General features: G+C 42.0%; 1 protein-coding gene across 3 annotated transcripts in view; it reads left to right on the top strand.

The window, feature by feature from the left end:
* Nucleotides 1-24379, top strand: part of KMT2A (lysine methyltransferase 2A) — a gene marked incomplete at its 5' end in the record, with an annotated part of 82887 nt that overhangs the window by 5571 nt on the left and 52937 nt on the right. For all 3 annotated transcript variants that reach the window (XM_081154956.1, XM_081154957.1, XM_081154955.1), the window contains one exon: nt 23136-23205. In XM_081154956.1, the coding sequence (XP_081011082.1) occupies nt 23136-23205 (70 nt within the window). The remainder of the gene's footprint in view (nt 1-23135; nt 23206-24379) is intronic.

The raw sequence follows: 24379 nt of genomic DNA, 5'->3' as shown, positions 1-24379 counted from the left end.
CTTCCTCTCTCTGAAATCAATAAAACATTGAAAGAGAGAGAGGGAGGGAGGGAGGGAGGGAGGGAAGGAAGGAAGGAAGGAAGGAAGGAAGGAAGGAAGGAAGGAAGGAAGGAAGGAAGGAAGGAAGGAAGGAAGGAAGGAAGGAAGGAGGAAAGGAGGAAAGGAGGAAAGGAAGGGAGGAGGGAGGGAGGAAGGAAGGGAGGGAAAAATCCAGTACACTAATGTATTTGTAAATCCAAAGTGATGGTACCTACCTTTCAGGGAGTGATTGTTACGCTCTAATGTAGTACTTGGGTTTGTACTGAGGATCAGAAATGCAGTCTTTATAACTTTTCTTCATCTCTCACTGGAAACCATATGACATGTGGGTTACCGTCCTGTTAATTATCTTAAGGCACATGCTCCTGTAGGAAATCATTCACAAAATAGTGATTCATCTTCTGATTGGAAGTTGAGAAAAGAAAATACTTGCATCCTGACTCAATTCCCCTGTTTTCTCACCATGGAGCTGTTCTTTTGAGCTATGCAGACTCAACGCCCCCCATTGCCTTCCTTGCCCTGTGGCTGGAGGGGTGGCCAAGTGCTTCGCTTGCTCCGAGGCATCACATACTCCTTGCCTCTCTCTTGAAGACTCACTGTATTTAATTGTAGGTCTCCTAATTAAGATCTCTTTGCTGCCCACATTCCACTAGTGTTGGCACAGTACTTCAGCGTGCGTCTAGATTTAGCTGAAGGCTTTCTTGTCACTTTCCAGTCTTCTGCCTGCCAGGGTAGAGAGCCCAGTGGCATAGACCTCTGAGAGGGGGAAGCTTTGTGACTGTCACTACTTCTGGGGAGGAATTTATTTTGGGATTTCTGGGATGGAACCTTCTGTTATGCATATGTTATTTTCGGGTATCAAGAAAGGTTAAATTACTACTAATGACTTTGACATGCGTATCTACATCTTAATCGGAGCCTTGACCCCGCAGGCACTCTTGGGAAGGAGGAAGCTAAAGAGCTCACAGAGTATTTGTTTGGGTCTCACCTAGATTGTTTTAAAGCTTGATAAGTAAAACCTTATTTGGAGTAAATCACAGACTTGTGATTTTTATGGACTGGTAGGTTGTGAAGACAGTGAATGAAATATTGCTTGCTTCTAAATTGTTTCAGATTTTAAAACAGACTGAATGAAAGTTAACTGAGATTTAAATTAACTTTTTGATTAGAAAGACTTCAGGAGGTTCTAGGAATTATTGAGTTAACTAAGAATACTTTTGTAGGCTGCAATATTCCTTGGGAGATTTAGGAATTGCCCAGGTTTCTAGAGTAGCTTCAGAATAGGTAAAGTAATTTTTCTGGAAAATGGAGCTTCACTTTAGTTTCCATTATATTAGTGCTCAAAACACAGCATGTCCTTTGGTGGATCGATGTGTGGCGTGCTGGAGGAAATGCACTCTTTATTAAGAAAAAGGAATCTTAAATCCTTCACCTGGACCCAGATGGTTTCATTGATCACATCAGTATGAGGCAGGCAGACAAAGGCTGCTTTTTGTTGCTGTCGTTTCATGGGTTGTGAAGGGGGCCTGGAAGAATGAAGTACAGGATCTGTATGGCACGGTTAAAAAGCCGGAGGCCTGCGCTCTCACACCTGAGTGTGGGTGGTTTTATGGTCTCATTCTCTAATTGCTGGCATTTATGACAGTGTGGATGCCACTGGCCCGGTGGCTGAGGTGGATTATGTTGGGAATGAGAGAGAAAAGGGGTCCTTTGTTAGACTTTTCATTTCCCCCCTCTATAAGGTCTTTAGAAAGCCCCGAGGAAATGCACAGACACTTGGACTGAGAATGACATCCCATAAAATGGTTCTTTATGTTTTTAAAAAGGATGAGCTGCTTTTCTTGACCTATCCAAAGAAATCCATACTACCACTGTTAAATATTTCAATGAGCTTTGTACCTTGTCAGGTTACACACCAGGGGAAGCCAACCAGCTGTAGCCTCTGCCAGACATTTACTTTTAATGACTAAGTAAGACATTTGAAAGAAGAATTTTGTTGTGTGATTTATAGTTGTTTTGGATGACCTAAATTCCCTTGTAGGATTAGTACAAAACTTGTTAGAGGCCAAACTTGGTTTAACTTTTTAGATGGTGAATACTACCCTAATGAGTTTTAACAGTTAAAGATATACATGTAAGAGTTAGTTGGCAGTTTTCTGTACTCTGTATGAAAATTCCCCTTTCTTTGAAATGAGTAGTTGTTTTTCTGTTTGACAAATAGACTTGAAGGGATTTCCCCAGATACCTTACCTTTAATTATTGCTGCAGCAATGCCTTGTACGGTACTGGAGTAGGATCTATTCCACTGGCATTTATTTCTAGAGTTGTGCTTTCTTCCATATATTTTTTCTGTTTTCCTGCATTTCTGTTTGTATTTGGTTGGAATGTTTGGGCACAGATTTTTTGGTGTCCTTCAGCAGTAAGAACTGGGAACCTTTCTAACATTCACACTGTTTTAGCGATATCCACCCCTGAGGATCCGTGCTTCGCTGAGGAAGCAGTGTTGTTATTTGATGGCATCGTGGTGATTGTGGCTTTCTGTTTCCATCTGGGAGAGTAATTACTTATGAGGAATGTTTTTGGAGAAAAATTTTTTCATTAAACTCTCCTTTTTACTATCTCAGTTCTAAAAACTGGGGAGACATTAATTACAAATATCTGTAATAAATATGTATACTGAGAGAAATAAATATTCACATGTATCTGTTTTCAACTTCTGTTCATTCTTGAGTATTAACGAATTTGTGGATCAAACACAAACATTCAACATTGTTCCTAGGTTATTGCCTTTAATTACAAGCAGTAAAACCATGTGGATAACATCTCTTTAAGCTTAGTTAATGAGGAAATTTTTTTTGTAATCTCTCTAGCTAGGATTTTTTATTTATGCATATATAAATACCTTTATAAAGGAGGGGAGACCCTCATTATCTAATCTGTAATAGTATGACATAGTATAGCATAGTAGTATAATTAAGACCTGTTAAAACCATGGGCTCTGGATTTAGACTGCCTGGGTTCAGATCTTAGCACCGCCATTTATTAGTTGATTGACCTTTGAAAAATTTCTTAACCTCTCCATACTTCAGTTTCTTTATTTGCAAATTACCAGCAATCATGCTCAATAAGATTATTGTGAAACTTAATTGAAATTATGCATGCAGAGTACTTAGCATTTTGCCTGGTCTATAGGAACCCCTGATTATTATTAGATATTGAAATTACATGAATGCTGTAGACTTTTTTTCACCAAGATAACTGGTTTTCATTACTTTGAGGTATGCATAAGTACCTACTTGAGTGCTATAACCTTGACTTTAGAATGTTCTTGATTTTAGTCTGGGTATTAAGTTCATCCGTAAGTTAGAACCAAACTGAAGGCCAGCCATTCGTCTTGGTAACTGTGTGTACCATTGATGTTCAACTAGCACATAATTAGAGATAAGGCAAAAAAGGGCGGAGGAAGAAGGAGACAGTAAATAGGAAGGTAGGGTACCGAGGCATACACTGCCCCTGTGAGCTGCATAATTATCAGGCCAAGGCAGCTATATTGGAGTTGCTCCTTTGGTCTCTATGACTAGTGTTCCTTATCTTTGTAAGATTGTGAGTACAGTGGTACCTTGGTTTTTGAACATCTCCATGGACAAACATTTTTGCTTAACTATGCTGTAAACCTGGAAGGAAATGCTTCGGTTCTCAAACACCCCTCGGAAGTTTAACAGGCCACGTGGCTTGCACTAGATCCTGAGGCCTAGCTGTCAGCTGTGGATCCCTCGGATTTCGATCATTTCAGAACACCAACGGTCTTCTGGAACGGGTCACATTCGAAAACCCAGGTACCACTATACTTGGTGATCCCCTACAACAACTCTGAGGCTCTTCAGGGTTTTTGGCCCCCAGGTTCAGATCTATTAGTCTTTACTCGGTAATTCTGACATCTGTTCTCTAGTTTCTGCTTGGGGACAGTAAGTCTGCAGAGATCAATGCAGTTGACATTTTAATTACAGAAGAAATGCTAAGTTGTAGGTTACAATTTCTGGAGCTCGGAACTTAACTTGAGAAATAAAAATAACTACAAATAGAATAGTCAAGTTTTTTATTTTAATTTTTCGATTAGAGCTGACATTCACTATTGTATTAGTTTCAAGTGTACAGCATAGTGGTCAGACATTTGTATAACTTACGAAGTGATCCCCACAATAAATCTAGTACCCCCTCTGGCACCATAGTTATTGACTGTATCCCCTGTGCTGTGCTTTACATCCCTACAGATTAAAGTTTAAGAACTAGTAGAGGGTAGTATGCTTAAAAAGGAAAAATACAGTTCCGCTTTATCTCTCAAAAGGTTTGCTAAAATACCTAATGTACTGTCTTTTACAGATGAAGAAACTGAGGCACAGACTAGTTAAACAGTTTTCTTAAGTCAGATGGCTAGGACGTGGCTGAGGGAGAACTCAAATCAGGGTCAGACCTGTACTTCCTTGAAAGCGCCCTCACCCTCCCGGGGGCATGCTGCCTCAGCTCCTTCCTCTTCCCGCACGGTCCGGCCGGCCTCAGGCTTGTCCATGATGTGCGGGGAGTGTCATCTACCCTGGCCGCCTCTAACTTTCCGTGGCTGTCACGTGGATTATTACGATAGCCCGACTGCCTTCCTTTTCACTGTATGCAGTGTTAGTTGCGGTTTTCTTGACTTCACATCTGATTATGTCATTTCACTCTTAAAATCCTTTGACTTCTTGCTGAATATAAAATAATATTTAAAATTCTCAGCCCTTCATAGTCTGCTAGCCTACATTTGTACATTTTGAACATTACCTCTTGACATTCTCATTTATGTGCTCCCACCATATTCGAATACCAGTCTATTGGATGTTCTCCACAGTCTGTGTGCACCTGCTTTACACCTTTGCTAATGCCTCTTCTTTGCCTTAAAGTCTTTCCCATCTTGCCCTGCTTCTGGCTTATTTATCTTTCATGGCTCAGTTCAGATCCATAGATCCCAACTCTTCTATGAAGTGTGTGAAGTTTTTACAGATACCACTACTAGTTGAAACTCAACTTCTCATTTCCTGTTCTCTCTCTCTTTTTTTTTTTGTACTTTATACCTACCCTTAAAGAATTGATTTTAGAAGGGAGGAAGGGGGAGAGGGAGAAAAAGAAAGAGAAACATCGATGTGAGAAAGATACTCTTGAGCCCCAAGGGAATTGAACCCATGACCTTCCGATACACAGGACCACGCTCCAGCCAACTGAGCCACACCGGCCAGGGCTCTGGGATATTTTATGTTGTAAATACTTTTTATTGTATCTGTCGTTCCCCCATTAGATTACAATTTCTTTAAGACGTGGGCCATTTCTAAGTCACCAATTATGTTTTATACTGTTTACAATGATGACTTTTCATATAGGAGGATATCAGTGAATGTTGAATTGGAAATTTGATATACTTACAACTTTTAGGAACACATTGCAAGGACATACTACATATAAGCTATTAATGTTGTACAAGTCTAAGGATAATTATTTTTTTATTTTAGAGAGAGGACAGGAGGGAGAAAGAGAAACATCGATTTGTTCCACTTATTTATGAACTCGTTGGTTGCTTCTTGTATGTGCCCTGACTGGGAATCGAACCCTTAACCTTGGTGTATCAGGACAGTGCTCTAACCAACTGAGCTACCCGGTCAAGGCTAAAGTTTTTTTAAAATAGTAAACTAAAGTATCACAAAGGAAAGTCTGAGAGCCGTTTCAGGACATTTTTGTGAAAGTCCTGATTGGGGTTTTAAAAGTGATGTGGTATCCTGAGGGGCGGCACCGTCTCTTTTATATAATCCTGGCGCGGATTCCCCTCTTGCTCGGGTGCTGTTTCCGTTTCTAGGCCCCTCAGCTTGAAAGGGATGAGGAGCCTGGAAAGGTGGTGATGTGACTGGAAGCCAGTCCTGGGAAGAAAGGCTGGGAGCGCGAAAGGCTGAGAGGCACCTTCGTCACTCTTCAAAAACATGGGCGAAGCCATGGTTAGGAATGGTAACCAGCTGTTTTCCAGCTCCACTGATATTAGAATAAGAAAAAAATAGGTTTAAACTGAAGCAGAGGGTAGCTGTGTAAAGAACTTTTTGCTAATGATGGTTGTCATTACAGTGATGGTAAAAAGGGTACCAAAATAATTTTATGATCTTTTCTGGAGGTGAATTTTTCAAGTACAGTCCTATCCCCCTCTCTCTTTCTCCCCCCTCTCTACATATGTGTGTGTGTGTGTGTGTGTGTGTGTGTGTGTGTATGTATGTATATATATATATATATATATATATATAAAAATGACCTTTCAAGCTACCTTCTCATTCTGTGAATCAATAAGAATATTTTTATTCAGATCCTAGAGGGCATGGATCATGTGTTGTACTTTTTGATATTACCCAAGGGGTCCTAGGACCTCACTGGCTCCCTAAGAAGTATTTTATTTGAATTGTCAGTTTATGGCAATAATTAACTTTCAGTAGGAAATGCCAGAGAGATGTCATTATGAAATGATTTTATAGTAGTTTTATAGTCAAATAAAATTTTAGTAAATGGGGCTAGGAGAGAAATCCTAAACCTAAAGGGAAACCAGGGAAAACAGTAGGTGTGGTTTCAATATAGGAAACAAGTAAGTGTGTGTAGCTTTTATGTCCATTTTCAGTTGTAGTTTAAAGAGGTGTGCTTCAGAATATTGCTTGTTAAGGTTACCACTGCTTGTGGATGTATCATTAACAAGTACTTTGTAAATCCTTTCCCATCTAAAGTAAATTTGCTTCATATGAATGAGGATTACCAAGGTCTCTGACCCTGAGCATTTGAGGCTGTGTGGAGGACTTGCATCACTCAGAATGAAACCTTTTAGATATGTTGGGTTGCAGAAAGCATTTCCTGTACAGTCAGAATGAAAACTGAATTGGGATTATTCGTGTAGATTATGCAGAGTCTGGGCAACTGCTATTAATACCAGCTCGTCTTCTTACCAACTCTTAGTTCTAAAACCTTGATTGGGTTATTGAAGCTTTAGGACTTTTTAATTTGGCACTGGAATTGTGTATAAATTCCTTCTTTTAGGTGAATTGATACTTGGTTTAGTTAAGGTTATTTACATATAATGAATATTTTCTAAGTTTCATCATGGGAAATACTGTTCACTCTTAACCAGATAACCTCATAAAAATGACTGGAGTTCAAGATGAAACTGGGTTGTTGCAGGAGCTCTGCAAGAGGTGCAAAGTTGAGGGCAGCTTGATTCCCCAAATTGGGTGTCATTTGAGAAACTCTGGGAATTGGAAATGCAAAAGATTCGCATTGTTCCTATAACTTAATTCCTGGTCATGTAGGTATAATTCAGAGAGCAAGAGGTTACAAAAGCAAAGAATAACTCATGATTCTTTATTCTACTTGACAGACTAGTATTGGAGTAATAAAAAAATACTGGGGACTTTTTTTTTAAAATAGGTTAATGCCACATAATGTGGGCTTCTCAGAAAGTGATGGGAAGCTTCCAACCATGATCTGGTAGAAGAGAGTCTTGGTTTTTCGAGATATTAAGAACATAAAACTTCTCAACTCATGTGTTGAACATTAATTCCTAAAAAATATTGGGTCAAAATTGTGTTGGCTGACTTGGTAGCTTTGTTTTATTGCCAAAGGGAATGTTCACTTTTGTCATCTAACTTACCATTGCTCCTTCAGCACACTGGGGACAGACAACCCTCTTTACCTGCAGAAGAAAGGAGGCTGTGAATTCCTCAGTGTTACTTTTGTTGCTGTTTGTCTTTCAACAGCCCATCTTCCCAGAAGGAAAGATGCACCCTGAGTTTTGCACCAAGATAAGAACAAACAAACTGGAAGAAAAAATAGAAATTTATAGTAGAACCTTGTAGTCGAATGAACATATAGTACAAAATGAAGTTAGCTACTTAAAGTTGGCATATGGGAGATTAAAACCTCTTATAATAAAAAGAACCATCTCTGAAAACAGTGTTGGTGTTTGTTTAATTTTTCCAGTCTCCTCAAGTGGATCTGGTCATTTTGTGGTACTTTCCTATTAAACAGAAGAATAACCCCTGAGAATGTGGTGCAGGCAGGTGAACCAGTTTAGGCTTGGGACCTAGGAGTCTGCAGATAGACCTGTCTTGCTATTTTGTTTTGATTTTTAAAGACCCTGCAGAGTAATTTGGGGCATTGCCAACAATCTGTATAGCTTACTATCTGATGCAGTGAGTTTATTTTGCTGTTCCTTTTTTTTTTAAACAAATGAGCAACTTTACAGTTGCCCCTTTCTGAAGCAGGATGGGTAGAGTACACCTGTCTCATTTGCTTAGCTGTTTGAGCATCTTGGCTTCTTGCTCTTGTTGACATGGAGTGAGGATGCGGGGCCATGTGCCAGTTGCTAGGTAGAATTCAATTAAATATTTGAAAACATTTCATTCTTGTGGGGGGCGGGGATTTTACCAACTCTTGTTATTGAAGAATAGTGTATTGTCTTTGCACTATTTTTTTTTAAAAAAAACATATCTATTGATTTCAGAGAGAGGAGAGGAGGGGGGAGAGAGAGAGGTAGAAACATCAATGATGAGAGAGTCATTGATCGGCTGCCTAGCCCGCAACCTGGGCATGTGCCCTGACTGGGAATTGAACCCCGATCTTCTGGATCCTAGGTCGATGCTCAACCGCTGAGCCACGCCCTGCCGAGCTGTCCTTGCACTATTTAATCCTAGTTAACTTTTGGGGTTATCATTTCTCGATATCAGGCAGGAATTATTTAAAACAGTTTAAATCTCTTCCTATCTGTTATGCATTCAAACAACCACTGTTCTTTTTGATGCGCCAGGAACAGAGAATTTGGATTTGGCCCTGCCCCTGCCCATCTGTTGACAAGAGGCTGTGATGTTAGTTCAATAATTGCATACCTTTCTGGAGTAGTTGGGTTTCAAAACTGTCTTGGCTTAAGAAGTTTGTTCTTGGTGTCTGTACATTCAACTATGCTTGAATACATTTTACTTTTCCCTTCTTACAGATTCAGCCGCATTATTGTTAACATTCTACTTTTTGAGAAATGATACCGATGTCAGTATATTTTCTTCTAAACAGATGATGACAGAGAGCTTGCAGAGAGGCTGTTCTTCCCCCTAGATGGCATTCCTAAGTAGAGCACTCTACAAAGGAAGAAATGGAGAGACTGGAAATTATAATTGATTTCCTGAGAACATCTATGTACCAGGCTGGTGACCAAGTGCTGGGGCATTGGCATTGAACATGCCCTTTCCCTCATGGAAGTTACTGTCTAATTTCTTTTTACTGAGTCCATCTTAAAATATGGCATGACTATTAGGACTAAAATTATAATACTCTGCAAGATACTTTGGAAATTGGATGTTAACAGTTGTTCCCGGGGTCGTTTCAAGTAGTACTCTTCATTTCCTGGCTTACTGGTTCTTGAGAGGCAGTTATACCAGGTGTAATATATGGGTCAAGATGTTTTTAATATTCTTATGGTGTGTAATAGCTTTTCCGTTCCTGCTACAGGGAAGCTTAGGTACCACCTTGTCCTCTGCTGCTTTCTGCAGTTGAGGAAGGACACTCTCCCCTTGTACTCTGCTTCCATCCCTTCTCATTTACTCAGGGCTCTTTCTGCAGTTACCTCCTCTCTCTCCTGCACTGGCAATTTCTCACAACTGCATTGGTCTCATCAGCGCGAAAAACTGTCTTAATATAATCCTTCTTTTAAAACACCCTTGACCTGCGTCCTCTAGCTACTACCCAATTCTCTACTCCTTTCACAGCAAAACTTATTGAAAATGTTGTTTCCACTCTCTCACCTCTTATCCTGTCCTCAGCTGCTCCAGTTGGGCTTTTATCCCCATGACTACTGAGAAATCTCTTATCAAAGTCCTCAAGACCTCTGTCTGGCCAGATTGAATACATAATTCTCAGTTCTCATCCTATTAAGCCTTTGGGCAGCATTTGAACCAGCTGACCACTGCCGTCTTGAAACACTCTTTTCTTGGATTTTGTAACACTCACTAAATCTGCTTTTTCTTAACTTGCTGATTATTTTCAGTATTCTGTATGGCTTCCTTCTGCTTAATTCTCCTGAATGTTGGGGTCACCTACGATTCTACCTTTGGCTACCTTCTCTACCTACACACTCTTCCTAGGTGATCTCATCCAGGCCTCATCTATGTGCCAAGGATGCCAGATCTGCCTCTTACCCTGACTACTACTTGTGGCCCCAGACTTGTAGAACCAACTGCCTACTTGACGTTTCCATTTGTCTAATAGTAACAGGGGTTGGAATTTATCGTGGGCCAGGCAGTATTCTGAGTACTTCACGTGTGTCATTCCTCCTGATGTCGACTACCGTGCGGCGGCCAGCACTCTGCCCAGGCCAGGAGACAGTGGGCCGCGGCGCCCCTGATGCCCGTAGGCGTGTGAGACTTGGCACGTCCAAAACGCCTTGATTTTCGCCTTCTTATTTTGGAACGACTGCTACTTACCCAAGTGCTTAGGCCTGGAATTTAAGAGTTACCCTTCATCTCTCTTTTATTCATATTCCAAATAACCCGTCAGCAGAGTCTTCCTACACTAACTCCATAGTACCCCAAATAACCTGTCAGCAAAGTCTTCTTACACTACCTCCAAAGTACTGTAAATCCAACTCGTGTTCATCGATTCTACCACCAAACCCCCAGCCTTACCCCTTATCGCCTTTTGGCTGCTTTGTTATCTCCTTGCTTGTGTTCTTACTTTGCTAATGGCTGTTCTTCCCACAGCTACCCTGTGCTCCAAGAGTAAGTCAGTCAAGTATTATGACTCCCTCTAAACCCATCCCTTTCCCACCCCCAATAACCCTGAATCCTTCCATGACCAGCCAAGCCATCTGTGGCCCGCCTCTGCTCCGTCAGCTGCAGCAGCACCCTCTCTTCATTCTCTCGTTTTGCTGCAGAACCACGCAGGCATTTTTGTCGCATACATGTCATGCTTGTTGCTGTCTCTGGGCCTTTGCACTTACTGTCAGGCTAGAATACTACTATACCTAGATCTTTATGGTCTTCTCATTTAGGTCTAAAGCAGGGTTCAGCAAGTTTTTTTCTGCAAAGGCTAGAGAGTCTGTTTAAATGCTCAGCTCCGCTGTTATAGGACAAAAGCATCCGCGGACAGAACTTTAACCAAGAGTGTGCTGTGCTCCAGTGAAGCTTTACTATGGATGCTGACATCTGAATTTCATGTACCTTTCATGTATACAAAATATTATTCTTTTGATTTTTCTAACCATTTAAAAATGTTAAAAACCATTCTTAGCTCATGGACTGAACAAAAATTAGGTGGCAGCCAGATCTGGCCTGTGGCACATAGTTTGCCAGTTCTTGGTAACCATCACCTTAGAGGAGCCTTCCCTGACCATTTAATGAAAATGACCCCACAGCTAACCCTCCTTACTCCTTACTGCCCTAGTTTCTCTATTTGTTACCTGTTTACTTTTGTCTCCACTGGAGTGTAGTCTCATGGAGCAGGGATTTTGTCATTCCTTCACCTGTGTATCTTTAGAGGCTAAAACAGTGCCTGGCTACACTCGGTGAACACCTGCTGAGTGACTGAGTGCCAGTCACCTTTGAATTAGGGCTGTAGACCGCTCTCTGGCCGCCTTTTATTCAGTGTCTTTCCTACTCTGGCTCTGTGTGGATGTGCCATTTCCAGAATAAACTTCGAATGCAGTTACGCTCCCTGCTGCTGATCGTACCCGCTTTGGCCATGCCGTCCCAGAATGAGCAAGGTTCTGGTGACTCATTTTTCTTTTTCCTTGGCCCTGCTGTGGCTGCCCCTTTCCGATCAGGTCAGTTTTTACTAGTCCTTGGTCTGGTTTTCCACTTCTCCCCATTATTCCCTTCCCCTCTCCCATTTATTCTCTTTTGTTGTTGTTAATCCCCATCCAAGGATATTGTTTCCATTGATTTTTAGAGAGTGAAAGGGAGGGAGGGGGGAAAGAGAGAGAAATATCAATGTGAGACACATCAGTTGGTTGCCTCCCGCACACACCCTGACCAGGGCAGGGATCAAACCTGCAACCCAGGTACGAGCCCTTGACTGGGAATTGAACCCATGACCCTCCAGGGAGCGCTGCTCTAACCACTGAGCATGCTGGCCAGGGCCTCCCATTTATTTTATTTCCTCCCCCCCCATTTATTCTTAATTAGTCATTGTCCATGATTTATTTCTTTCAGACCTGTATTTTAAAAAACTTTTATAGGTTGTGAGCCTCTTGGAGAATCTGAAGAAATCTGTTGTTTCGCACCTGACAGATGCCCATTTAATCAAACTTTTGCTTGTGATTTTAGAGGAATTTCTAAGCTTACTCCTGCCTATGATGTTTTCTGCAACTAAATCAATGCTTAGCCCCTTTCCTAATGGCAGTGAATTCCCTTTCATTGTGTTTTGTATGTATTCCTGCCCAGTGCTGAGCCCTCCTCCCCATCAGGTTTCCATTTATTTATTACTGTTTTGCTCTGAGGATTTTCAGTCTCTTCTTTTTGAAAAATATGTTTTTATTGACTTCAGAGAGAGGAAGGGGGTGAGAGAGAGAAACATCAATGATGAGAGTCGTCGATCGGCTCCTGCAGGCCCCCCACTGGGGATCAAGCCCGAAACCTGGGCATGTGCCCTGACTGGGAATTGAACTGAGATCTGGATCATACAGAGGTTGATGCTGAACCCTGAGCTACGCTGGCCAGGCTCACTCTCCTCTTCATTCAACTAAAAAAAAGAACCCTCCCAAGCTGGTCTTCCTACCTTGTGCCCTAGCTCTCCTTCCCCATATAGCTGAGTTTTTTAAAAGAGTAATCTAAACTTCATTTTGTCACTTTCTAATCACACCTCGTCCACTCTACTTGGACTTCTCCTGCCTCTAACAATATGGTACTGAAATTGGCCTTGTATGGTCAGTCACAGGTGACCTCCCAGTTTTTGTTTTTTGTTTTTTTAAAAACGTTTTTATTGATTTTAGAGAAAGGGAGAGGGAGAGAGAGAAACATCGATGTGAGAGGAACATCAGTTGGCTGCTTCCTGCACGCCCTCTATTGGGCGTCGAGCCAGGCTTGTGCCCTGCCAGGAACCGAGCTGGCGGCCTCTCTTGCCTGGGACCATGCTCATCCAGCTGGGCCTCACCGGCTCACCTTGCAGCTTTGATACCCAGTTGGCCCTCATCCCTCAATGCGTGTGGTCTTCCTCGCCATCCGATCTCCGCCTCCGTCCTTGTCCTACCCTTTCCCTGGACAGTGTCAGGTGCAGGTCTTCCTCAGGGACCCGCCATTGACCCTCCTTTCTCAGGACTCTGTCCCTGAGTGATTGCATTCACATGTGGTTTCAGCATTTGTCTGTTCACTGAGTCAGATGTGTTTTCTCCAGATCATTGTGCCTTACAGCTTGGATAAGCATCTCAAACCCAACTGTGTAAAGTGACCTCTCTTCCCATTCCTGTAAACCTCTCTTGTATTCCCAGTTTGGTAAGTACCACCATAAACCTAATCAGCCCGAACCAAACACCTGCAAGTCTATGATTTCTTTCTATTCCCTTAACCCTTGATGTTAAAAATGTGTCCCTTTTACCTCCTAGCTGTCTATGGAATCTGTCCTTTCCCTCAGTCCCCATTGCCACAGCAGTCATTTTATAACTGTTCTTTCTGCACCTGTTTTTTTGTTGTTGTTTTTTAATTGATTTTAGAGCCCGGCCAGCTTGGCTTAGTGGTTGAGCATCGACCTATGAACTGGGAGGTCACAGTTCAATTCCCAGTCAGGGCACATGCCTAGGTTTCATGCTCGATCCCCGCCCCCCCGAGAAGTGGGTTGCAGGAGATAGCTGATCAGTGACTCTCTCTCATCATTGATGTTTCTTTCTTTCCTGCTCCCTTCCTCTCTTTGAAATCAATCAATGAATAAATAAAATAAAATTTATTTTGGGAGGCTGGAGAAACACGGATTTGCTGTCCCACACCTTTATGCATCACTGGTTGCTTCTGGTGTATGTCTTGACCGGGGATCAAACCCACCACCAGGCATGTGGGATGGTGCTCTAACCAACTGAGCCACCTGGCCAGAGCCCTGCATCTAGTTTTAAAGACAGTCTCTACTTCCCCACTGTAGTCATAGTGATCTTTTGAAAATATAAATCTAATACTCATGCTTCTCTCCTGCCTGAACACATCACTGGTGATCTACAGCCTCCAGGATGAGGCACATACTTCCTTAAGGGTCAGCTCATGAAGGCATTTAGGACCTTTTGTGATCTGTCTCTGCTCCCCCCCCCCCCCCCATATCTTGTGCACCTTTCCTGCATTAGGTTAGGGCCTTAGCCATACTGACTGTAATTTCACTCCATACCATGCTCTTGTACTTCTGTGTGTATGTTCTTTTATCTGCCTGTATGTTATTATCTCTCACACCCCAATTTACCACCCTTCAAAAGCTAGACTAAGTATTTTTTCTGCAATGGCTTTCCTGGCCCTTGCTCCTTAACGGGGTTCGTTACATTTGCGCTGTGCTTCCATATCCATTCCTCTAGCGGTGGGCAACATCCTGTAACATTAATTTATTCATCTGTTGTTGATAGACTCCCAGGTCCTTAAAGGCAGAAATTGTCTTTTATTTCAGTCTTTATCCCTTAATCCTGAAATGGACTCGCATACCCTGTAAATGAAAGAATGATTGGATTTAGTCTGTCCTACCAGCCTGAGGACATTCTCTTTATGCCTTCTTAAAAGTGAGAATCGTATTGTCTAATTCTTTGGAGTCCACTAGTATATTCTACTACAGTGCTATTGCCACAGTAGATATTTAATGTTTTTAAACAGTTAATGTATCGCATTTCCTTTATTTTCATTTTACAAACTTTTATTGGGTCCAAAATTTGTGCAGATACTCGGAGGAATACAAAAATGAGTAAGTGAAACCACCCTGCCTCAGAGTGAGTAGACGTGGACACATTTCAGTCCCGTGTACTGATTAAATACTAGTAATTGTGTGTGCATGTCTTTAAAATGCAGCATCTAGATGTTGCTCTTTTAGAGCTTGTAGCAGTAGACACAGGGAAATATGCCAGCAGAGCTGATAGCCAACTGGAATAAATTCCCAGAGGAGAGGGCTCCCCTTTCTTAACCAGAGCTGCTGAGATGCACAATGTCGCCTTCGTGTCTCTTCATCTTGGGTTGTCCTTAGCAATTTTCTTAGTTCTCTGGTGGCCACCTCATGTGATCAAACCATATATGATGATACCAAAATTAGAAGCCTCCAAAACAAAGAGTTTCAAACAGTATCAGGGTGGTTTTGATACTTGTGTGGTTATTGATGTTACTTTCAACTGATTGATCAATAAACCTTTGTAGTCGAAGAAATTTGATTTTTCCAACTCTTAAGACTAAACATTTAAAGACGTAAGAATGCCAAGATAGGGTTGCCAAAGGGCATGTTCACAATACCTGCCAGTTAATTCCGTGCTCTGAAGTGCTGAGGAGTTTCTTGTTAAAAAAGGAAGTGTGTGAGCAGTTGTCGTAGCCCTTTTTAAATCTGAGCATCCAAGTTCATTTAATAGAAGAATTTTCCAAGTAGCTTGGAGCTTCCACCTTAGCCTGAAAGGAAGAACTCTAGGTGAGTGGTTTTGCTCTATGGCAGGTTGGGAAGAATCTACTGGAAGAGCTAAAATCTTTGTAGTTTAGTTGGAGATAGGGAGGAAAGGGCATTGAGAGCTCTCAGTTCACTGGTGTTAGGAACCGTGTCACATCTAATCACTGCCTTTGACATAGATCTCGATGACCTGCACTCTGCTTTCTAGTGCTGGAGTGGTGCCTAGTCACAATGCTGAGAATTTTGAAATTTGTTGAATATTTCTCCATGAACCACATACTAACAAAAGAGGAAGAATAAACTCTTCCAAGATTTAAGTACACTTTAAATTCCAGAATATAACATAGTATTTTATTTTTCACAGATTTTTTTTTAAAGGTATTTTTTATTGATTTTTAGAGAGAGGAAAACATCGATGTGAGAGCAAAACATCAATCATCTGCCTCCTGCACACCCCCTACTGGAGATCAAGTCCTCAACCTGGGCATGTGCCCTGACCAGGAATCAAACAGTGATCTCCTGGTTCATGGGGCGACGCTCAACCCCTGAGCCGTGCCGGCCGGGCCCCATCCCTTTTCTTTCAGTCTGTTTGTGTCTTTTGACCTGAAGTGGGTCTTTTGTAGACAGCATATATCAGGCTCTTGTTCTGTTATCTACACAGCCACCATATATATGTTTTTGATTAGAGCATTTAATCTATTTGCCTATAAAGTAATTGTTAATAGTTATGTAATTATTGCCATTTTATTAATATTTTTAAATCTTTTTTCCCCCCTTTTTATAGAAGTCCCATTAACATTTTTTGTAATGCTGGTTTGGTAGTGATGAACTTCTTTAGCTTTTTCTTTATATGTCCTTCGAATCTAAATGACAGCTTTGCTGGTAGAGTAATCTTGGTTGTAGGTCCTTGCTTTTCATCACTGAATATTTCTTGCCACTCCCTTCTGATCTGAAATGTTTTTGTTGAGAAATCAGCTTATGGGCTCTCCCTTGTAGGTAACTGCTTTTCTCTTGTTGCTTTTAAGAGTCTCTCTTTGTCTTTAACCTTTGGCATTTTAATTATGATGTGTCTTGCTGTGGGCCTCTTTGGGTTCATCTAATTGGGACTCTCTGTGCTTCCTGGACTTGTGTATCTGTTTCCTTCACCAGGTTAGGGAAGTTTTTTGTCATTTTTTTCCAAAGTATTTTCAATCACTTTCTCTTTTCTCCTTCCAGAACCCCCATGATATGAATGTTGGTACCCTTGATGTTGTCTCAGAGGCCCCTTAAACAATCCTCATTTTTAAAAATTAATTTGATAGCTGGGGGGGGGAGAGAAAGAGAGAAACATTGATTTTGTTATTCCACTTACTATTTTTATTGATTTTAGGGGAAGGGAGAGGGAGAGCATGAGAGAAACGTTGATGTGAGGGAAAAACATCTATCAGTTGCCTCCTGCATGCACCTTGACCAGGGATCGAACCCACAACCTGGGTATGTGCCCTGACCAGGAACCAAATCAGTGACCTATCAGTGCATGGGATGACACCTAACCAGGTCAGCCACACCAGCCAGGACTGCTGTCCACTTATTTATGCACACTCCTTGGTTGATTCTTGTATGTGCCCTGATTGGGGATCAAACCTATAACCTTGGGCTGTTGGGACAACGGTCTAACCAACTGAGCTACCTGGGCAGGTAGACTGTCCTCATTCGGGGACTTGTTCTTGCTGCTCTGGTTGGGTGTTTGCTGCCTCTATCCTTCAAGGCTCCGATTTCATTCTCTGCCTCATCACTCCGCTGCTGGTTCCCTGTAATGTCAGTTAGTGTGCTTTTCACTTCTGACTGGTTCTTTTTTATGTTTTTATGTTTCCTGTCTCTTCGTTGGAGTTCTCTCTAAGTTCCTCTACTCCTCCCCTAAGTTCACTGAGCAGCCTTATAACCCATGTTTTGAACTCTGCATCTGGTAGGTTACCTGTCTCCATTTCATTTAGCTCTTTTTCTGGGGTTTGGTTCTGTTCTTTCATTTGGGACATGTTTCTTTGTCTCCTCATTTTGGCTGCCTCCTTGTGTTTGTTTCTATGTATTAGGTAGAGCTGGTAGGTCTTCTGGGCTTGGTAGAGTAGCCCCATGTAGTAGGTATGCTGTAGAGCCCGGTGGGGCAGCCTCCTGTGTCACCGGAGCTGGGCACTCCAGGTGTGGTGTGGGCTGTATGTAGTAACCTCCTGTTGTAGTTGAGCCTTTATAGCTATTGGCACATCAGTGGCAGAGATTTACCCCCAGGCTCATCTGCTGCAAGGACTGGTTGCTGCCACTGTGGAGGATCAGCTGTGCAGGGGTCAACTCCATAGAGCAGAACTCACTTGAGTGGGGTGCATATATCTGCCGAGTACACCCCTTGAGTGTGTCTCTTGTGTAGGTGGTTGGGTGGTGCTTAGATGTGGTCTGAAGCTGTCCACGGGATGCGCTGGCTCTGGGGCTTCCTAGGAGGTGCAGGCCAAGGTCAGCTGCTGCCTGGGCTCTGCCTGGAGCCCCTGGCATGAGCTGCAAAGCAAGCTGTTGATGGCTGCTGCTTGTTCTGGGCTTGCAGGTGCCCAGGAGAGCTAAGCTGCGAACCAAGGCCGGCTACTGCTAGTGCCGAGCCTGGGGCCACTTGGGGAGCAGTCCAGGGTATGCTGAGGCAGGTGCGGCTTGCATGGGAGATTTTTAGGAAAGTTGGCAGCACAAGCCAGTACAGGCCTGTTGTATAGAAAAGCCAATGGAAAGGGCTTGCGTGGGCCTGTAAGTTGGTGGGGCTGGGTCTCAGGGAATCACCAGGGGTGGGCAAACATTGCGAGCCAGGTTAATGGAGAGTCAGATATGGCCTCTGCCAGCGCTTCTGTCTGCGAGAAAGCTGCCCCTTTAGCCCTCACCCTGATGCCAGACAATTCAGTTCCTCCCTGTATGTCCTAGGTTCCTTTCGAGCTGCTGTCCCCACACTGGAGCTCAGAGGCAGTGAGTCCAAGTAAGTCTGTGCGTGGGCCCTTCAAGAGGAATGCCTGGGACTCCAGCAGCCTCCGTCTCCCTCAGCCACAGTCCCCACTGGTTTTTACAGCCAGAAGTTATGGGCACTTCTCTTCCCAGCACTGGAACCTTGGGCTGGGGGGCCTTGTGTAGGGCTCTGCAGCTGAAATATCCTTTGCGATTTAAAATTTTTATTCTATTTCTTTATTGATTTGAGAGTGAGAGACACACACATTGGTTTGTTCTTCCACTTTTTTGTGCATTTATTTGTTGATTCTTGTATGTGTCCTGACCGTGGATCTAACCCATAACCTTGGTGTATTGGGAGGGCTCTCTAACCAACTGAGCTACCTGGCCGGGGCATCTCTTATGATTTTTAACTGTCACACGTGGGTGTGGGACCAGCCTGTTCTGCTTCTCTGCCCTTCCTGCCAATCTCAATGTGGCTTCTTATATCCTTGGTGATAGGACTTCCATTCAGCCACATTTCCTCCAGTTCTGAATGATGGTTCTGTTGTTTAGTTGTGATTCTGACACAGTTGTGAGAGGCTCTGACTCCCTTGTTCACTTACGCCACCATCTGGCCTGGATGCTCCTTCGTAGCATCTTAAGCGCTGGAAGCTAAGTGTGACTTCATGGTATTTTACAGTGCCCAACCTGACAAGCAGGTGAGAAACTGTCAATGTCTTGGAGATCTTGTCTCCACGACGTCATTGTTTGGAAGGAATAGGTTTGATGGCTCTTGTTTATGCTCTGTCCTGGGATGCTGTGGTCATCAGAGAAAGCAGTATTAGAAGGAAATATATGAGTAGCACAGTGTCTTCAGGGTGCCCACGGTTATGATGTTTGCCACAGTGCCAAACATGGATTTAGTTGCAGTTCCTTTTGTTGTTTTTTATAGACATTTTGCCGTAGTCTGATTTCTAGGCAAGTCTAGGTCCTCCGGAAGCCAGAACTATTGCCTTGTTTACTAAGTCTTCCAGGAACCCCAGTGTTTAAAGTGGGTGGTGGGGTGAAGATGAGAGGCAGGGGAGACCGTTTCAGCACCCTCTCACAGTACTTCTTTCCCGGGCCTTCTGGACTTGGCTCTCCTTAAAGTTTTTAGGCTCTTAAATACGACATTGGAAGTTCAGAGTTAGAAGGATAGAGAGAGCTCTTTAGCTTTACGATGGCTTTTGTTTTTGACTAAACCACCTGGATTATGGGTACTTATTATGTTAATCATGCTTCAAGAAGTCAGCTGATATTTAAAGTGAAAAGAGAGTCACAGCCATCTTTGACTACTTGTTCTTTTCTTATTTCAACTGCAAGACCACAAGGAGCGAGTGAACGGTTTCTGCCACTCTGGAAAGTGTAGTACCTGTAAACTTGAAGCACTGGCAGCGTTACTGAAATCACTGCTTGACAGCTCATTAGTACTCTGTGTTGGAGAACATGGCCATTAGGATCGCTTAGGTACATTTTGTGAAAGTGTGAACTATGGAGAGGTTACTCACTACGGTTGCTGATGATAAACACAGCAATGTGGTCTCTTTTCTTTTACAGATTTATAATCTTTCTTTTTTAACCCTCATCCAAGGATATGTTTCCAGATTTGAGAGAGAGAGGAAGGGAGAGAGAGACATTGATGTGAGAGAGAAACATCCATCAGTTGCCCCCCACAGCCCGGACCGGGGCCCACACCCGAAGCCTTTGGGTGCCCGGGACCACGCTCCAGCCAGCACCGCCTCCTGCCAGGGCCACATATGATCGTCTTCTATGACCTCCCCTGGTGGTTACTTTTCCTGCTGGTGATTGCATGTGTAGTTGATAGACTGTCTCTCATTGCAGCACTTGGAGCATAAATTCATGCATTTAGCAATGCAGTCCCCTGGTAAGTGTTGAGAAATCCTCCAGTGTCTTTGAAATGCGTACATTAGCAGGTTCCATGAGGATAGGATAATGCAGGAAAAGTATGTATTAAATTAGAAATTTTGAGGATCTGAAAATGGGCATCATTTTATTTAACGGTAGCTGGAAGAATAGCAATTTTTTTACTGCAGATGGTTTATTTGATTCCTTTAAATATTTATTTAGAGTTTTAAATTGTAACTGTTATTGTAGGAAGTTCGTTGTAACTAACTGATCTTAGGCAAGTCATTTGGTCCCTCAGAGCTTCAGTTTCTAAAACCATGTCAGTAATAGAACTATAATATGGATATTGTCTTACAGTTTCCTGGGTGAGTTTACATAAATTATGTAATTTACCTAATTCATTTTATTTACTCATTACGACACTCCAATAAAGAAATTAAGATTCAGAAATAGTGATTGACATGGCTAATATCACATAGCCTGCGTGTGCTAGAGCTGAGACCACAGGCTGTCCTTCATGCTCGGGGTGTCACATGCAATAGGTGGCAGGATGGGACTGCCCCTCTAAAATTCTAACGTGCTGTCATTTTTTGTTTTTTAATTTTTAAATTTTTTTTACAAGCGTCTGAGGCAATTTACCATGGCCTATTTTATTTGTCTGCTTTTTTTGTCAAAGTACAGGATAACTATTTTAAATGTCTTTTTTCCTGCCCAAAAGTACATTTAAAAAAATATATTTTTATTGGTTTGAGAGAGAGAGAAAGGGCGAGGGAGGGAGAGAGAGAAACATGGATGTAAGAGATTGAAACACTGATCGGCTGCCTCCTATACACCCCCTACCGAGGATCAAGCCTGCAACCCAGGCATGTACCCGGCAAGGACTCAAATGGGCAACCTTTCAGGGTATGAGGTGACGCCCCACCAACTGAGCCACACCCAGCGGGGCCCAAATTAACAATAAGGAACATCCATTATTGTGATAAGATTTTTGAACTGTGTCTTATGAGTTTGTTCTTTTTGTGTGTTGTATCTTATAAGTGTAACCCTGAAAATCATTCCAGAAATGCATTTGGGATGAATCCCCACATGTCCCAGGTTGTCCTAACTTGTTTTAAGATGAAGTCAGAGGGTTTTTTTCTTATTCACAAATGATGTTCACAATTGAATATATTTAAATTTTTATTTAATCAGTAAAGAAGAGACTGTGTAAAAAGTACTTTAGTGTGCCTTAAATTTAGGTTTAGTTCTTAGAATTACAATACTGTACCAAAAAATCTCTTTGAAGAGAGTAATTCTAGCTTTTTCTTAAAGAGTTAAATACTTCATTAATTTTAAGTCTGAGGGCAAGACCCTTTTTAGATTCTAATGGGAAATGTCTCAGTTACATTATATCCCAGGTCTTGGCCTCAAACGTTCTGTTCTTTAAAAGCATTTAAATTTAGGAACTGAACCTGCTGATTTGTCTGAAAGGTCGCATATGTCTTTTCACATGTTCCCTGTTAATAAGCGGTAAACAGATTAGCACCTGACTCGGGCTTTAACCTTGCTGGGGAAACAACTTCAGAAAATCCACAGATACTGTCCACATACATGTGGTCTTGGCTCCTGAGAGGAAAATTTGGGGCTTTAATTGTTGGAACTTAGTTTGGGGCTTATCAGTATTCGTTGGAGGTTGAAGAATATCTGTCTCTCATTCCCTATTTTGTTTTGTTGTATGTGGATTGTGTTTCTGGAGTCAGAACTTCTCTCGCGCGCTTATCTCTCTGGAAGGAGCTCTTGGTCTCTGAACCAGTGAACTTCTACTCATCAGTTTGTTTAAATAGATCATCTTTTGTGAGAACTTGCTCAAAATAGGTTCAATCCTTGTGGTTTGTTTTTTTTTTTTAAGGGCAGGTTAAAAGTTAGAATAAGGAGAAGTTTTTGCCTTTTCCAAATATAACTGAAAATAAGATGCTTCCCTGCATCATTTCTGAATGAATTTCACCGCCTATGTGGTCAGTGCATGGTTGCTGTCACAGGTGCTGCTGCCCACCATTAAGTCTCTCATCACAGGGCATTTTAAAATGATGTCATAAAATGCATGTTGAGACTCTTTGGATCTCAAATGTACAGAAATCACATCTAGATGTCAGTTCCTGAGTTAAGGAGCTGACCATTATGGCAACTTCAGTCTCAATTAATATTTAGTAAACCAGAGATTATGATATTGTTTATGTTATTCCTTAAGGGTTTGTAGAATTAACTACCTGTTGAAAAGATTTGTTTTATTGGGGCTGTATATTTCTGCCATTGTACTGATTTGCCTGCTTGAATTAAAGCCGTTCTTTAATTGTTTTGGGCTGCATCTACACTTTGAAATTTAGGCCTGTCCCTTGGGTACTATGCACCGAAGATGACATTTCCATACCTTGTTCAGTTACACACAGCTCCCATTTGTCTGTAACGAACTTGTATGCCTGGGTCCATGTATTTCAATAACAGTTATTTTAAACATCCATGTGAATGATGATGATTAATATATAGAGGCTAATTTTTCAAATTCGTTGTGTCTCCTCCGGGCATTTCTTTAGGATTTGTTCACTTCATGTTTTTGTTTCTGATTTTAAAATAATTTTCCTTTGTTGTAGGATGAGCAGTTCTTAGGTTTTGGCTCAGATGAAGAAGTCAGAGTGCGAAGTCCCACCAGGTCTCCTTCAGGTATGGCCGATTCGGCGCGCGGCGCCTTTACGTTTTGTTTGTTAAGAGACTGGCTTCCCTTTGCCTTCTCTGCATGCAGAGATCGTCTTAAATTCTAGGGGGGTTTGGTACGTCCCTCCCTGTCCGCCACACTGAGGAAGAAGTGGCTTATGAAGTAGACCTCTTTCTGGGCCTCTTCTCCACCGGCTGCTCTGTGGGAGCCACTCGGTCATGGGAGGTAGATTTCCATGGAATGATTGGGCACCTGGTATGGCAACCTCAGATTTACATGTTTTGAATTATATGGTAGTATACAGGGTGGAGCAAAAGTAGGTTTACAGTTGTGAGTCCCCGAAGCACAGAGTTTATTCCTGTATTATTATTTAGTGATTACTGTATTGTTTTCCATACAAACAACTGTAAACCTACTTTTGCCCACCCTATATATGACTTTGGGAATAATTTGGCCATTGTTTTTTACAGATGAAATTTGGTCTGTTATTGTCAAAGAACTAAAAACAAAATATTAGCACTGTGTGAGTGTTTTACCTGGCTCTTGAAAGGCTGTATTAAAACAAAAAAATGACGTGGTGTGTTTCCATTGTAAGCGATATTTTTGTCATTGTCTCACCGAGACAGTGTCTAGAATGCCTGGAAATTCTAGACTTTGAGCAGCTTTCTGACAGATGGACTTAGTGGAAACACATTTAATGGCCTGAGAATTCCATTCCAATAGGAGGCAGCTATAGATCTTTTGCTGAGACAACAGTCCCTGTCTCTGCTGCTATTCTGAATTCTGGCATGATTTTCTTTGATTTTATGTGGATAGACAGTCTAGTTAAATATAATGTCATTAGCTGTGTTTTTGCTGTTTGACATTGACTCGGTGTGTGATGTTTGTTAGCATTTGGGTTTTATTTAAGAGTTATCATATGTTATACAGTAATCTAGTTCAAACACATAAGTTGACAGTTTTTGTTTCCAAATAGTGGTAGAATTGCCATTATAGTTGGGAGGAATTAGCCAATAGGATCCCAGTATCTGTGCCATTTAGACAGTAGCAATGTTCTCTTTAATATATGGTGAAATCTTAAAACTTTGTTATCAGAAAGTGACTTTAGAGATCATCTGGTCTGACCATTTATAAATGACAAAATGAGGCCCAGAAAATACATGGTGAGCAATTACTTATAAC

This window comes from Miniopterus schreibersii (assembly GCF_964146895.1).
Source record: "Miniopterus schreibersii genome assembly, chromosome: 12".
In the NCBI taxonomy this organism is placed as follows: Eukaryota; Metazoa; Chordata; class Mammalia; order Chiroptera; family Miniopteridae; genus Miniopterus; species Miniopterus schreibersii.
The sequence above is the reverse complement of the archived record's forward strand: the minus strand, read 5'-3'. Positions and strand labels throughout refer to the sequence as shown.